This window comes from Anomaloglossus baeobatrachus, chromosome 7, assembly GCF_048569485.1.
Source record: "Anomaloglossus baeobatrachus isolate aAnoBae1 chromosome 7, aAnoBae1.hap1, whole genome shotgun sequence".
NCBI lineage: Eukaryota > Metazoa > Chordata > Amphibia > Anura > Aromobatidae > Anomaloglossus > Anomaloglossus baeobatrachus.
In genome coordinates this window covers 61,861,673-61,877,935 of record NC_134359.1, presented here as the reverse complement: position 1 = coordinate 61,877,935, position 16,263 = coordinate 61,861,673, and the positions used below count along the sequence as shown (strand labels likewise).

General features: G+C 49.3%; 1 protein-coding gene across 1 annotated transcript in view; it reads left to right on the top strand.

The window, feature by feature from the left end:
* Positions 1–16,263, top strand: part of CIRSR (corepressor of RBPJ and splicing regulator) — a 62,289-nt gene that overhangs the window by 18,653 nt on the left and 27,373 nt on the right. The window contains exon 7 of the mRNA XM_075317354.1: positions 8,326–8,443. Within this exon, the coding sequence (XP_075173469.1) occupies positions 8,326–8,443 (118 nt within the window). The remainder of the gene's footprint in view (positions 1–8,325; positions 8,444–16,263) is intronic.

Genomic DNA, 16,263 nt, shown 5'->3' with positions numbered 1-16,263 from the left:
GAATCCACTCCTGGAACCCCTCTCAACCTGGATACCCCGGATGGGGATGCCATGGTAAACGACCTTATCTCAGCCATCAATAGGCTGTTGGATATTTCTCCCCCAGCCCCTTCAGCAGAAGAGGCGGCTGCGGAGCAGGAAAAGTTTCGTTTCCTTTATCCCAAGCGTAAATTGAGTGCTTTGTTAGATCACTCTGACTTCAGAGAATCAATCCAGAAGCACGACGCTCACCCAGAAAGGCGTTTCTCTAAACGATCTAAAGATACGCGTTTCCCTTTCCCCCCTGAGGTGGTCAAGCGCTGGACACAGTGTCCAAAGGTAGACCCCCCGATTTCCAAACTTGCAGCTAGATCCATAGTTGCAGTGGAGGATGGCGCTTCACTTAAAGATGCCAATGACAGACAGATGGACCTTTGGTTAAAATCTGTCTATGAAGCTATCGGCGCGTCGTTTGCTCCGGCATTCGCAGCCGTATGGGCACTCCAGGCTATTTCAGCTGGCTTAGCAAAAGTGGATGCTATCATGCATCCAGCAGTGCCGCAAGTGGCGCACCTTACCACGCAGATGTCGGCGATTGCGTCTTACGCTATCAATGCGGTCCTAGAATCTACCAGTCGCACCTCAATGGCGTCCGCCAATTCGGTAGTTTTGCGCAGAGCCTTGTGGTTAAAGGACTGGAAAGCAGATGCTGGTTCCAAAAAATGTTTAACCAGTTTGCCTTTGTCTAGAGATAGACTGTTTGGCGAGCCATTGGCTGACATCATTAAGCAGTCCAAGGGTAAAGACTCCTCTTTACCACAACCCAGAACATCCAAACCTCAGCAGAAAAAGTGGCAGCAGAGGTTTCAGTCCTTTCGAGGTTCGGGCAAGACACCATTTACCTCGTCCAAAGGGACTCAGAGGACGCAAAGAAACTCAGATTCGTGGCGGACTCACACACGCCCCAAGAAAGCAAATGGAGGTACCGCTTCCAAAGCGGCTACCTCATGACTTCCAGCCCCCCCCCTCCGCATCGCCGGTCGGGGGCAGGCTCTCCCGCTTTTCCGGCATTTGGATGTCACAGGTCAAAGACCGGTGGGTGACGGACATTTTGTCTCGCGGGTACAGAATCGAGTTCAATTCTCGTCCTCCAGCTCGGTTCTTCAGAACCTCCCCACGTCCAGACCGAGCAGATGCTCTGCTGCAGGCGGTGGATTCCCTAAAAGCGGAAGGAGTGGTTATCCCAGTCCCTTCTCAGGAACAAGGGCAAGGGTTTTACTCCAATCTCTTTGTGGTTCCAAAAAAGGACGGCTCGTTCCGTCCTGTTCTGGACCTAAAACGGCTCAACAAACATGTGCACGCCAGGAGGTTCCGGATGGAAACCCTCCGCTCTGTCATTGCCTCAATGTCCAGAGGAGACTTCCTTGCCTCAATAGACATCAAAGATGCTTATCTCCACGTGCCAATTGCTACAGAACATCAACGTTTTCTACGTTTTGTGATAGGAGACGACCATTTTCAGTTCGTAGCTCTTCCATTTGGTCTGGCGACAGCCCCACGGGTCTTCACCAAGGTCATGGCGGCGGTGGTAGCAGTCTTGCACTCTCAGGGACACTCGGTGATCCCTTACCTAGACGACTTATTGGTCAAAGCTCCCTCTCAGGAGGCATGTCAGCACAGCCTGAATGCTACGCTGGAGACTCTACAGTCTTTCGGATGGATCATCAACTTTCCAAAGTCGATCCTATCACCGACTCAGTCACTAACGTATCTTGGCATGGAGTTTCATACTCTAGCAGCGATAGTGAAGCTTCCGCTGGACAAGCAGCGGTCACTACAGACAGGGGTGCAATCTCTTCTGCAGGGCCAGTTGCATCCCTTGCGGCGCCTCATGCATTTCCTAGGGAAGATGGTGGCAGCCATGGAAGCAGTTCCCTTTGCGCAGTTTCATCTGCGCCCACTTCAATGGGACATTCTCCGCCAATGGGACGGGAAGTCAACGTCCCTGGACAGGAAAGTCTCGCTTTCCCAGACGGCCAAAGACTCTCTACAATGGTGGCTCCTTCCCACCTCATTGTCTCAGGGAAGATCCTTCCTGCCCCCATCCTGGGCAGTAGTCACGACAGATGCGAGTCTGTCAGGGTGGGGAGCAGTATTTCTCCACCACAGGGCTCAGGGGACGTGGACTCCGCAGGAGTCCACCCTTCAGATCAATGTTCTGGAGATCAGAGCAGTGTATCTTGCTCTACTGGCCTTCCAACAGTGGCTGGAAGGAAAGCAGATCCGAATCCAATCGGACAACTCCACAGCGGTGGCATACATCAACCACCAAGGAGGGACGCGCAGTCGGCAAGCCTTCCAAGAAGTCCGGCGCATTCTAATGTGGGTGGAGGTCAGAGCATCCACCATATCCGCGGTTCACATCCCAGGCGTAGAAAACTGGGAAGCAGACTTCCTCAGTCGCCAGGGCATGGACGCAGGGGAATGGTCCCTTCACCCGGACGTGTTTCAGGAAATCTGTCGACGCTGGGGAGTGCCGGACGTCGACCTAATGGCATCCCGGCACAACAACAAGGTCCCGGCATTCATGGCGAGGTCGCGCGATCAAAGAGCTCTGGCGGCAGACGCCTTGGTTCAAGATTGGTCGCAGTTTCAGCTCCCATACGTGTTTCCGCCTCTGGCGCTCTTGCCCAGAGTGCTACGCAAGATCAGATCCGAGTGCAGCCGCGTCATACTCGTCGCTCCAGACTGGCCGAGGAGGTCGTGGTATCCGGATCTGTGGCATCTCACGATCGGTCGACCGTGGTCACTGCCAGACCGACCAGACTTACTGTCCCAAGGGCCGTTTTTCCATCAGAATTCTGCGGCCCTGAACCTGACTGTGTGGCCATTGAGTCCTGGATCCTAGCATCTGCTGGATTATCTCAGGGAGTCGTTGCCACAATGAGACAAGCTAGAAAGTCGAATTCGGCTAAGATCTACCACAGAACGTGGAAGATTTTCTTGTCCTGGTGCTCTGCTCAGGGAGTGTCTCCCTGGCCATTTGCATTGCCCAAGTTTCTTTCCTTCCTGCAATCGGGGTTAGAAAAGGGCTTGTCGCTCAGCTCCCTTAAAGGGCAAGTTTCGGCACTATCCGTGTTTTTTCAGAAGCGTCTAGCACGTCTTCCTAAGGTGCGCACGTTCCTGCAGGGGGTCTGTCATATTGTGCCCCCGTACAAGCGACCGTTAGATCCATGGGATCTGAACAGGGTACTAGTTGCTCTCCAGAAGCCGCCCTTCGAGCCTCTGAAGGAAGTTTCCTTTTCTCGGCTGTCGCAGAAAGTGGCGTTTCTTGTTGCGATCACATCGCTTCGGCGAGTGTCTGAGCTGGCAGCTCTGTCATCTAAGGCTCCCTTCCTGGTGTTCCACCAGGACAAGGTTGTGCTGCGCCCCATTCCGGAGTTTCTTCCTAAGGTCGTATCCTCTTTTCATCTTAATCAGGATATTTCCTTGCCTTCTTTTTGCCCTCATCCGGTTCACCGGTATGAAAAGGCCTTACGTTTGCTAGATCTGGTGAGAGCACTCAGAATCTACATTTCCCGCACGGCGCCCATACGCCGTGCCGATGCACTTTTCGTCCTTGTCGCTGGTCCGCGCAAGGGGTTGCAGGCTTCTAAAGCCACCCTGGCTCGATGGATCAAAGAACCAATTCTAGAGGCCTACCGTTCTGCGGGGCTTCCGGTTCCTTCAGGGCTAAAAGCCCACTCCACCAGAGCCGTGGGTGCGTCCTGGGCATTACGTCACCAGGCTTCGGCTCAACAGGTGTGCCAGGCAGCTACCTGGTCCAGTCTGCACACTTTCACCAAGCATTATCAGGTGCATACCTATGCTTCGGCGGATGCCAGCTTAGGTAGAAGAGTCCTGCAGGCGGCAGTGACACCCCCGTAGGGGAGGGCTGTTTTGCAGCTCTAACATGAGGTATTTATTTACCCACCCAGGGACAGCTTTTGGACGTCCCAATCGTCTGGGTCTCCCAATAGAGCGCTGAAGAAGAAGGGAATTTTGTTACTTACCGTAAATTCCTTTTCTTCTAGCTCTTATTGGGAGACCCAGCACCCGCCCTGTTGTCCTTCGGGATGTTTTTTTGTTGTTTGCGGGTACACATGTTGTTCATGTTGAACGGTTTTTCAGTTCTCCGATGTTATTCGGAGTTAATTTGTTTAAACCAGTTATTGGCTTCCTCCTTCTTGCTTTGGCACTAAAACTGGAGAACCCGTGATACCACGGGGGGGGTATAGCCAGAGGGGGAGGGGCCTTGCACTTTTAATGTAGTGCTTTGTGTGGCCTCCAGAGGGCAGTAGCTATACCCCAATCGTCTGGGTCTCCCAATAAGAGCTAGAAGAAAAGGAATTTACGGTAAGTAACAAAATTCCCTTCTTTCTCAGCAATCCACTCGCTCCAAACAGCAGGAGTGATAATACCTGTCCCGGACGACGAGAAGTTCAGGGGGTTTTATTCCAACCTCTTTGTGGTCCCCAAAAAGGATGGGTCAGTTCGACCCATCCTGGACCTCAAACACCTGAACAAACATGTGCACGTACGGCGATTCAGAATGGAGTCCCTAAGGTCCATTATGGCATCCATGGTTGAAGGGGAATTCCTCGCCTCCATAGACATCAAGGACGCGTACCTGCACATACCCATCGCCCCAGATCACCAAAACTTCCTCCGCTTCGCAGTTCAGGACTCCCACTTTCAATTCATAGCTCTACCCTTTGGCCTTGCCACCGCACCAAGGGTCTTCACCAAAGTCATGGTGGCCGCCATGAGCGTCCTTCACGCCAGGGGAGTAGTCGTTCTCCCTTACTTGGATGACCTCCTCATCAAGGCCCCCTCCTTCCCTTCCGCGACTGCTCAACCATCGTACAGATCACTGTGGACACCCTATCCCGCTTAGGGTGGCTAGTGAATCTGGACAAATCATCCCCGATCCCATCACGATCAATCACCTTCCTGGGCATGTCCCTGGACACCCGTCGGGGCTTGATCTATCTCCCCCTGGACAAGGCGATCGCTCTTCAAGGAGCGGTACGCTGCCTTCTATGTCTTCCGTCTCGCTCCATTCGATTCAGCATGAATGTGCTCGGCAGGATGGTGGCGGCTATGGAAGCAGTACCTTTTGCTCAACTGCACCTCCGCCCATTGCAGCTAGCTCTTCTAGCGGCCTGGGACAAGAGCCCCTTCTCCCCGGACAGATCTCTTCACCTGACGCCTTCAGTCAGGTACGCACTCCGCTGGTGGCTTCGGTCCTCATCCCTATCGAAGGGGAGATCTTTTCTCCCAGTGAACTGGCTGGTCGTGACCACGGACACCAGCCTCCTAGGCTGGGGAGCAGTGTACTGGCACCACACTGCTCAAGGACGTTGGACGCCCCAGGAGTCTTCCCTACCCATAAACATCCTGGAAATCTGCGCGATCTTCCTCGCGCTCAGGGCGTTCTGCCCTCTGCTAGCGGGTCATCAGATTCGAGTCCAATCGGACAATGCGACAGCTGTAGCCTAAATCAATCGGCAGGGGGACACCTGCAGCAAGGCAGCTTATCTCGAGGCCCACAGGATCCTCAGCTGGGCCGAATCGACAGGGTCAGTGATATCAGCGGTACACATACCGGGAGTAGAGAACTGGGCAGCAGACTTCTAAGTCGCCAATGCCTGGCCGCCGGAGAGTGGTCTCTCCACCCAGAAGTGTTGCTACACATCTGCACTCGCTGGGGTACACCAGATGTGGATCTAATGGCCTCAAGGTTGAATGCAAAGGTACCCACGTTCATAGCCAGGTCACTTGATCCGCAGTCCATCGGCGCGGATGCTCTAGTCTTCTCCTGGCAGCACTTCCGCCTGCCTTACATATTTCCACCTCTACCTCTGCTGCCGCGGGTAATCAGGAAAATCAAGGCAGAGGGAGTCCCGGTGATACTGATGGCACCGGACTGGCCCAGGCGCGCCTGGTACGCCGAATTAGAACAAATGCTCGTAGACGTACCGTGTCGCCTTCCAGACATCCCAGACTTCCTGACCCAAGGGCCCATTTCCCATCAGAACTCCAGAGCCCTGAAGCTGACGGCATGGCCATTGAGACCTGGGTATTAACAAGAGCAGGATTCTCCCCCGCGGTTATGTCCACCAGGATCAGCGCCCGAAAGCCTGCTTCATCCCGCATCGACCACCGTACGTGGAAAATCTTCCTTTCATGGTGCAGGGAAACTAACGTCCAGCCTCTGCCTCTGGCCATCCCCAGAATTCTCGTTTTTTTTTTTTGTTTTTTTTTTCTGCAGGTTGGCTCTCGGTTCCCTTTAAAGGGCAGGTCTCAGCGCTCTCAATCTTCCACCAATGCCGCCTGGCTCAAAAACTGCAGGTCAAGACCTTCCTCCAGGGCGTTTCCCATCTAGTTCCCCCGTACAAACGGCCGCTGGACCCATGGGACCTCAGTCTCGTTCTGGACGGTCTCCAGAGGTCCCCCTTTGAACCTCTCAAGGAATCCTCCCTTGCTCTTCTGTCCTGGAAGGTAACGTTCCTGGTGGCAATTACGTCCATCAGACGGGTTTCGGAGCTAGCAGCACTCTCTTGCCGCGAGCCTTTTCTGATTTTTCACCAGGACAAGGTGGTTCTGCGCCCCCTTCCGGATTTTCTTCCAAAGGTTCCTACCCCGTTTCATTTGAACGAGGACATTGTTCTGCCTTCCTTTTGTCCACACCCAGTTCATAGGGTGGAAAGGTCTCTGCATTCGTTAGACTTCGTCAGAGCTCTGATATTACATATCCAGAACAGCCCCCTTTAGGAAAACGGACTCTTTGTTCGTCATTCCTGAGGGGCCTAAGAAGGGACAGGCAGCTTCAAAGGCGACTCTGGCTCGCTGGATTCGCTCTGCGATCCAGGAAGTCTACCGCTTGCAACTCAAGCCCATTCCTAGTGGGCTGCGGGCTCATTCCACGCGAGCAGTTGGCGCTTCATGGGCCATTCGGCATCAGGCTTCAGTGGAACAGGTGTGTAAGGCTGCGACCTGGTCTAGCCTACATACGTTTTCAAAGCATTACAGAGTCCATACCCAGGTTTCAGCTGAGGCAAATCTGGGTAGGACCATTCTGCAAACAGCAGTAGAGCACCATCTCTCAGTAGGTGCTCCAGGCTGTCTGGGACTGGTTCCTAGTCCTTGGGTTGCGTTGTCTTGTTTATATTTTTCCCACCCATGGACTGCTTTAGGACGTCCCATGGTCCTGTGTCCCCCAATGAGGCGTCAGAGAAAAACGGATTTTTGTGTACTCACCGTAAAATCGTTTTCTCTTAGCCATCATTGGGGGACACCACACCCACCCTGTTGCCCTGTTTGGGCCTTGGTTCTCTCAGTACCTTATTTGGTTATGACTCTTTTTTTTTTTTTTTCTCATGTTCCTCTGTTGAGAAGTTTTTACTGGCTTTTTCTCCTACTGCTTGTGTACTAAAACTGAGGTTGCCTGGCCCGGCCAGGGGGTGTATACTGCAGAGGAGGAGCTATGCTTTTGCATCTACTTAGTGTCCTATGGATAGGCAGCATAACACCCATGGTTCTGTGTCCCCCAATGATGGCTAAGAGAAAACGATTTTACGGTGAGTACACAAATCCGTTTTTCTCTCTTTTTCTCTCTTTTTCTCTCTTTTTCTCTCTCTTTTTTTCTCTCTTTTTCTCTCTTTTTTTCTCTCTTTTTCTCTCTTTTTTTCTTTCTCTTTCGCGCGCTCTCTTTCGCGCGCTCTCTTTCGCGCGCTCTCTTTCGCGCGCTCTCTTTCGCGCGCTCTCTTTCGCGCGCTCTTTTGCGCGCTCTCTTTTGCGCGCTCTCTTTTGCGCGCTCTCTTTCGCGCGCTCTTTTGCGCGCGCTCTTTTGCGCGCGCTCTTTTGCGCGCGCTCTTTTGCGCGCTCTCTTTTGCGCGCTCTCTTTCGCTCTCTTTCGCTCTCTTTCGCTCTCTTTCGCTCTCTTTCGCTCTCTTTCGCTCTCTTTCGCTCTCTTTCGCTCTCTTTCGCTCTCTTTCGCTCTCTTTCGCTCTCTCTTTCGCTCTCTTTCGCTCTCTCTTTCGCTCTCTCTTTCGCTCTCTCTTTCGCTCTCTCTTTCGCTCTCTCTTTCGCTCTCTCTTTCGCTCTCTCTTTCGCTCTCTCTTTCGCTCTCTCTTTCGCTCTCTTTTTCGCTCTCTTTTTCGCTCTCTTTTTCGCTCTCTTCATGGTGGACACTGTAAACAAAGAAGAAGTTAAAAAGAAATATTCAGAACTGCTGGTCTTTTTTTTTTTTTTTTTTTCTTTTCTTTTTTTCTCCTGACCTTTTTTCTGTATTCATTTTTACAGGTTCGCAATGTGAGGTGCATTAAATGTCATAAGTGGGGACACGTTAACACCGACAGAGAATGTCCGTTATTTGGTCTCTCGGGAATTAACGCGAGCTCAGTCACTGCAGACGGATCAGGTAATGGCCGGAGTGTTGTATTTCTGTTATACATGTATTGTATCGTTGTTAGAAGCTATACTTTTAAAGCTTGTGTCCAACATTGCAAAATTGGATATTTCCACCGTTTCCACCGTAGGATCTAACCTGCAAACATTTGACAGGGTTGGTTATTAGTGCCTAATATCCTTATTATATAACAGCAGAAAATCAACAGCTCATAAAGAAATGACATTGAAGCTGGTAATGTCAAGGGGAAGGAGTTTCACATTTCCCAGACCTTGTTATATTTGTCAGGGAATCCTCTATTTTGATATACCATCCACTCATAGGGAAGCCTTGCGTTTACAAGATCTGTCCATGCGCGTATGGTTTTGGGGGGGGGGGGGGCTGCCCATCCACCGCAGAGCAGTAAGCTTCCTGGCCATAAAGAGGGACTCTCGTAGAAAAATTTTGTGGAGATGAGACAAAGTCCAAGACTCCAAGTAAACAGAGTAGTGGATTGACAGGTATAGGGAAGGAGGCCAGGGAGGATAGAAGCACTACCACCACACGCCACAAGGCGGCGATTACCTGGCAGCCCCAAATCATGTTGACAAAGTCTGCGTCCTCCCCATAACACTGCGTACACTTTGGCGTCGCTCGGTATCTCATCTTGAATAACTCATTGGGGTAAGATACGCCTGGTGTACTATGTAAATTTGGATCATCTTGTTGTTAATTGATGAGGAGACCTTAGTAGGTGATTCCAAAACCTCCTCCCGTCGGAAGCGATATGCTAATGACCCTCTGCTGCGGGATTCAGCCAATAATCATGCAACTATGATGCAGTCTTGCGATCGTATCACATGAGCAGAGAAAAGGGAGGGAGCACTTTCTCCCCATCTCCTCCGCTGCCTGTCTCTGCGTGTACCGCTCTGCAGTCACATAACATGTGAGTGCAGTGTGATGTTTCACATGCTCCCATAGGCTTGTATGGGGGTGCGTGAGCTGAGTCTTGCTGCAAAACTCAGCATGCTGTGATTGCACCAAGAGCACGATTCGTATCGAGAAATAAAAGGAAAGCGGGCACTGCCTCATTAACACTGGTGCGAGTGCAATCCGACTTTTTTTTTTTTTTATTGGATCGCACTCGCAGCAGAAAATCGCAAGTGGAAAAGAACCCTTAGAGGAAAGGTGGATATTAGAGCAGTCCCATGTGTACGTCTCATGTGGTGCTGGCTGTCCTGACCAGCAAATATTTAAAGAAGTGACATCTAGCTACATTAAACCTGGACTGGAACTGTTCAAAGGATAACAGGACATTTTGTTCATAAATTTCACTGAGCGAGAAGGCATCATGTGAACTCCAGAAGGTGGAAGATGGGTGGTCCAACAGAGCGGAAAAATATACATTTTGCCATAGGGACATTTCGGAAAAATATATACGGTAACTCTTTTCATCTGTCTCCACAAATGTCACGCTAGCCTGTGGAGGGATAGAAATTTCCATGGTCCCAGCTCCTCTGTTTCGAGGAGGCCAAGTAGACAGGCCGTCCCTACTGCACTAGCTAAGTGGCTCTCGGAGTTAGGCAAGGGAGAGCCAGGCATCCATGAGGAGAACGCCTTTAACTGACCTGCTAGATAATAATAGAAAAAAATTTGGTAACGCCACCCCCCATTTGTTTGGACCTATGTAGGGTAGTCTGTTTTAATTTGGGTCTTGCATTGCCCCACACGAATCCAGTTATTAGCGTATTTAGGGATGAAAAAAAGGATTTAGGGACTGTTACCACGCTATGTTGAAGAAAATAGGGATTGGGTTTTCTAAGAGTAACATTGAAGTACAGTGAATTCCACCTTCACACAGCTTTATACTTGAATTTAGTTAAGGATTCAATCTCATGGCTGAATAACACAAAAGCCGCTGTCCAGTAGGGCCTTCTGTAGACCTGATCAAAACATGTTGTGTTTTATGGTTTAATCTATAAAAAAAAAAAAAATCTAAATAACATACTCCATATATGTCCCTTTATCACCCCTTGTGACTTTTTGTTCTGGCTGCTACATCGGAATGGAAATGAGATGTGCTGGTGATAACATTCTGTCAGCACACTTAATTCACTTTGGTGACATATATTTCAGGCCGGCGGGAATTGCTCTCCTACCAACCTTACTGACTGCTATGAGATGAGATCTTGAAGTGTTTGTAATGATACATAACTCCGCCCTGCTGTATCTATGCACAGTAGCTACAGAGATCAGTAAGGAGATGAGGGCATATTCTTTTCTCCCATGGTGCTGCTTGTTTGAGTAATCAACCTCATATAGGTGATAAAGTACAACTCCACTCCCCCCCCCCCCCCCCCCCCCAGAGACCAATTTCTAATAATGCCCAGTTGAACTATAACAAATGTCTCTGCAACTGGAGGGAGAGGCTAAAAAATTAACTGTTTTACTCCTGTCTTTCCTGCCACTATTCCATGATGTGACCAGTTTAATTTACTCAAACTGGTGAAAGCTGCTCTTTAAATGTTCTTTTCCAACAGTGTTGTAGCTTTAGACAGTAACACAGCTTTCCTTGCTGTTTTGCAGGGCGCGCTTGACCTCTGCAACCAATCTTTGGTCTCTGCACCTTGTGCCATCTTCATCTGAAGAGATGCTGAGCTCAGTGATTGGCTGCAGCCGTCACGTGCGGTGTAGTCTGTCAACAAACACTGGGAACAACTTTGGAGCGTCATTACTGGACCTGTGGAAGGTGAGTAATGATCTGTTTGATATTGTCTACAGCTGCAAATCCATGGAACAAGAATATTTTCACCTTTTGACAACTAGACATGAGCAAAGAATTTTGCGATACCCAGTTCCAACATCTGGTCTGGTTCCCTGTTGCAGCGGACTTCAGTTCATCCTTGGCCTGGAATCTCCTGGGCATCTCTTTCACTCTTAAGTCCTCTTTACACGCTACAACATCGCTAGCAATTGCTAGCGATGTCGAGCGCGATAGTCTCCGCCCCCATCGCAGCTGCGATATCATGGTGATAGCTGCCGTAGCGAATATTATCGCTACGGCAGCTACACATGCACGCACCTGCCCTGCGACGTCGCTCTGGCCGGCGACCCGCCTCCTTCCTAAGGGGGCGGGTCGTGCAGCGTCACAGCGACATCACACGGCAGGCAGGAAATAGAAACGGAGGGGCTGAGATGAACGGGGCGTAAACATCCCGCCCACCTCCTTCCTTCCACATTGCAGGTGGGACGCAGGTAGGAGATGTTCCTCGCTCCTGCGACTTCACACACAGCGATGTCTGCTGCCGCAGGAACGAGGAACAACATCGTAACATCGCAGCAGCCAAAATAATGAAAATGACAGACGCTACACCGATCATACGATACCGACACTTTTGCGCTCGGTAATCGTAGTTAAAACGATTTACACACTATGATGTCGAGAGCGATGCCGGATGTGCGTCACTTTCAATTTGACCCCTCCGACATCGCACCTGCGATGTCGTAGTGTGCAAAGGGCACCTTAGACACTGCGATTGTCATGACGTTATATGAGGCCTAGGTGAAAAAGACATAGACAGTGTCCCATTGAGGTGGTTATTCTCCAAGTGGACTCCTTGATCTTCACGTGCGTCCTTCCTTGGGCTTGATGCCCTGCTTTTGAAAGCTCCTGATTGAGTGTCTTTGGTTTCATGAGGCTTAGTCGCTGCGCCTCACACAATGTCATAATGTACATCCTAACATGACGTCACTGGACCTAAAGAAGCGACTGAGTTGCCCAGGAGATGTCGGACGCAGAAGTCAAGTCTTCTCTACAACTGAGGATCGGACCAGAGGTTGAAACGGAGTGACACAAATCTTATTCCTCTACTGACCACTCCTTCAGAAGAAGTTAACCCAGATTGGACAACCTCTTAGATGGTGTCCTTTTGTTGACCGGTTACTTCATATGTTTTTGTAATGTTCTAATTTTTATTATATATAGATAGATAGATATATATATATTTTATTTTTTTTTTTGCAATCACTTTCAAGTCACCCTGATGGTTTCATCTTTCCACGGCAGCACTGTGGTTTAACCCTTTCTTCTCTAGCCTACGTTTCTTTGGGGGGGATTTTTTTGTGCATTATTTATCCATTAACTTTTAGATAATTTTTTTTTTTTTATTACACAAAAATTATTAGGTGCCCTGTTAAGTCTTTTGTTCATACTTGGATCTCCTGAATGGGATTTTCTCTGTTCTTTCTGCCCATCTCGCACCCCGCACCTCTCCTGAATGGGTCTTTTTGATAACACATCACAGCGCAGATAGCAAAGTAAAAAAAAACCTCCAGGGTAGGTCTAAAAATATACATGGTTGTGGTGAAGGTCACAACCCAACAGCATGAGCAGCCCAGAGGAGAGTCCCTCTTGATGAAACCCAACATGATGTCTACAAGACTCAGGAATCAGAGCTTTCACATGATGAAAAAGATGTGTGAGGTATCGCCACATGGCGGCTTGGTCTTGGAAAAGTTCAAAAACCTCAGAAGGGGCCGGCTTCCAATCTTCTTAAAGGGCAGGATTATTTATTGGTCTTCTGTTCTCCATCATGTGTTATAGATGTCTGGTGATCCTATTGAGAAGGACACAACGTGGATATGAAGCGAGGGCAATGTTTGGCAGCAATCCCCAGGCAGGAGTTGTAAGACAGACGCGAGGCGTATGAAGCAAGCGTTGGCCCTTCACCTGACTAGCGCTCACATCTCATCACTGGCGCTCTAATGAGCAAAATTGTCTTGTTCCTATAGAAAAATTATAGTGTCTTTTGTCTGACCTTTTTAGCATGATGCCAAAAGCTTGCTTTTTACTTAACATGTGTGGCTCCTAGAAACTCTTCTTACGTGGGCAAGTGAGTCAAAGGCAATTTTTGGGAATTTTTTTTCTTTGTGGTTTTATTCTCCGCTCTTATACAACTTCTCTATAGATTAAATTCACCTTGGCATTCAGCTCAGCATTTCAATTCTTGCTTTAGAAATCCCCAGAAATCGAATTCTACCGCTGGGGGAACCCTGCGGCCAAGACACTACAGGAGAAATGAATGGAGGACTCTGTAGTAGGTGAACAGGCTGGATCTGACAAAATGAGACCTGCTCTCGGCTTGGGATAATAGAAAAAGAGATCAATTTTGGATATTTTTGGATATTTTAAGTATAATATTAAATTAATTCCAAGTACTTTCTTAAAGAAGTTGTCCCACAACTCCCCTAATCCTGTGATGGTAGTGTATTAATATATTCACCCATTGTTGTCTTCTCCAACGCTGTTTCGCACCTCTTCTGATTGTCTCCTTCCTCCCTGAAAAGACAAACTCTAGTGCCACCTATTGGTAGGAGCAATCCAACAAGTCAAGTGGCCCTTTACAAGCCCTTTCATATGACTTGAGGTTCTGATCTGGCATAAATCCTAATTTGCAGACAGTGTTGCAGGGTGATTGCTCCTAGTCAGTGCAAAGTATGAGATCTGATCTGGCTGTATGAGAAGCTATAGTGAGGGCTAAAGGGAAAACGTTTCTCCTTGCGGAGACGTGACAAACCAATCTGGCTGCCAATGAGGAGTCTTAGGCCCTGTGCCCACGGGAGCTTGCTTCTGCGGATTTTGCCTCGGAAAACCTGCGGATTTACCTGGATTTTCCAGATAAATCCGCAAGTTTCAGCATGTACAGACACTCCCCATGTTATCCTATGGGACATGGGGAGTGCTGTGTCCACGCTGCGGAATGTGCGGTTGCGGAATATACTGAGGATATCCCGCAGCCGCACATAACTGCATGTTACTTATTCCTGTGGAAATAGCTGCGGAAATTCTGCCTCTCCACTATGGAGATAGAGGCCAGGACTTCCGCAGGTAAGTCGCTCAAATGTCCGCAGATATTTCACTGGTATGCCACAGCTATGGATAGCTGCGGATTCCAGGGAGCTGCTGCGGGAAACATGTGGACGTACTTGCGGATAAATTCACAGGTACAATGTCCCGTGGGCACATAGCCTAAGGCTCCTCACTGCCAGCCAGATTGGATTCTCAGTCTCCGCAAGGAGAAAAGTTTTCACCTTAGACCCCACTATAGCTTCTCATACAGCCAGATCAGATCTCATACTTTGCACCGATTAGGGGCAATCGCCCCGCAACACTGTGTCTGCAAATTAGGATTTATGCCAGATCAGAACCTCAAGTCATATGAAAGGGCTCGTTAAAGGGCCACTTTTGACTTGTTGGATTGCTCCTTCCAATAGGTGGCACTAGAGTTTGTTAGCTTCAGGCATACAGATCAGATCTCATACTTTGCACTGACGAGGGGCAATGGCCCCGAAACACCGTGTCTACAAATTGAGGTTCTGATCTGTCATAAATCCTAAGTCCTATAAAAAGGCTTGTTAAAGGGCCACTTTTGACTTGTTGGATTGCTATTTCAAATAGGTGGCACTAGAGTTCGTCTCCTTCCTCCCTGAAGAGACAGTTTGAATATTTCCCAGAGGAGCATTGTAGCTATAAGACTCCTCACTGGCAGCCAGATTGGTTTGTCAGTCTCCGCAATGAGAAAAGTTTTCCCCTTAGGCACCTCTCCTGAGTGATGTCACCACTCTGCAGACTATCCGGGTCACACTGCGTTCTGTATTACCCAGAAGTAGCTTTACAATATAAAGCCCACTTTACACGTTGCAATTAGTTCTACAATCGCATTTGCGATGTGACACGCCCAGGTTGCATACGGGATCTTATGAGATTGCACGTAGGTCGTTCATTTGCTGTCACACGTGCGTTAGTAGTATATGTTAAATTGATCAATTTTGTGTGCGATCCTTTAGATCATGTGTTCTGTGACGTATGCATTGGGCACCTTTTTTTTTTTATTTATTGACTTGCCAAGCGTGTGTAATGTGTAGGGATGCGTTTTTACTATGTCATCTGCCATTCAGCTCTGCTACATGGCCGCTGACAGCAGACACAGACAGCCATGTAGCAGAGCTGAATGGCAGATGACAGCAGACACAGACAGAGCCGCACTGTCAGAATGAACTCGGGTGAACTTCACCCGACTTAACGGTCATGCTGCGGCTCTGTCTGTGTCGCGCCCTGATTAGCGGTCACCAGTGAAGGACTCACCGGTGACCGCTAATCTCCTAACTGACTGAAGTGAGCAGCCCTCTCTCATATACTCACCGATCTCAGATCCCCGGCGCTGCACGGCGTTCACACTGCTCCGGCGGCTTTTACGGTTTTGAAAAAGCCGGCCGCCCATTAAACAATCTCGTATTCCCTGCTTTCCCCGCCCACCGGCGCCTATGATTGGTTACAGTGAGACACGCCCCCCACGCTGAGTGACAGGTGTCACACTGCACCCAATCACAGCAGCCGGTGGGCGTGTCTATACTGTGTAGTGAAATAAATAAATAATTAAAAAAAACGGCGTGCGGTCCCCCCCAATTTTAAAACCAGCCAGATAAAGCCATACGGCTGAAGGCTGGTATTCTCAGGATGGGGACTGTACCCGGCTCTTCCCGATTTGCCCTGGTGCGTTGGCAAATCGGGGTAATAAGGAGTTATTGGCAGCCCATAGCTGCCAATAAGTCCTAGATTAATCATGTCAGGCGTCTATGAGACACCTTCCATGATTAATCTGTAAATTACAGTAAATAAACACACACACACGAAAAAATCCTTTATTAGAAATAAAAAACACAAACATATACCCTGGTTAACCACTTTAATCAGCCCCAAAAAGCCCTCCATGTCCGGCGTCATCCAGGATGCTCCAGCGTCGCTTCCAGCGCTGCTGCATGGAGGTGACCGGAGCTGCAGAAGACACAGCCGC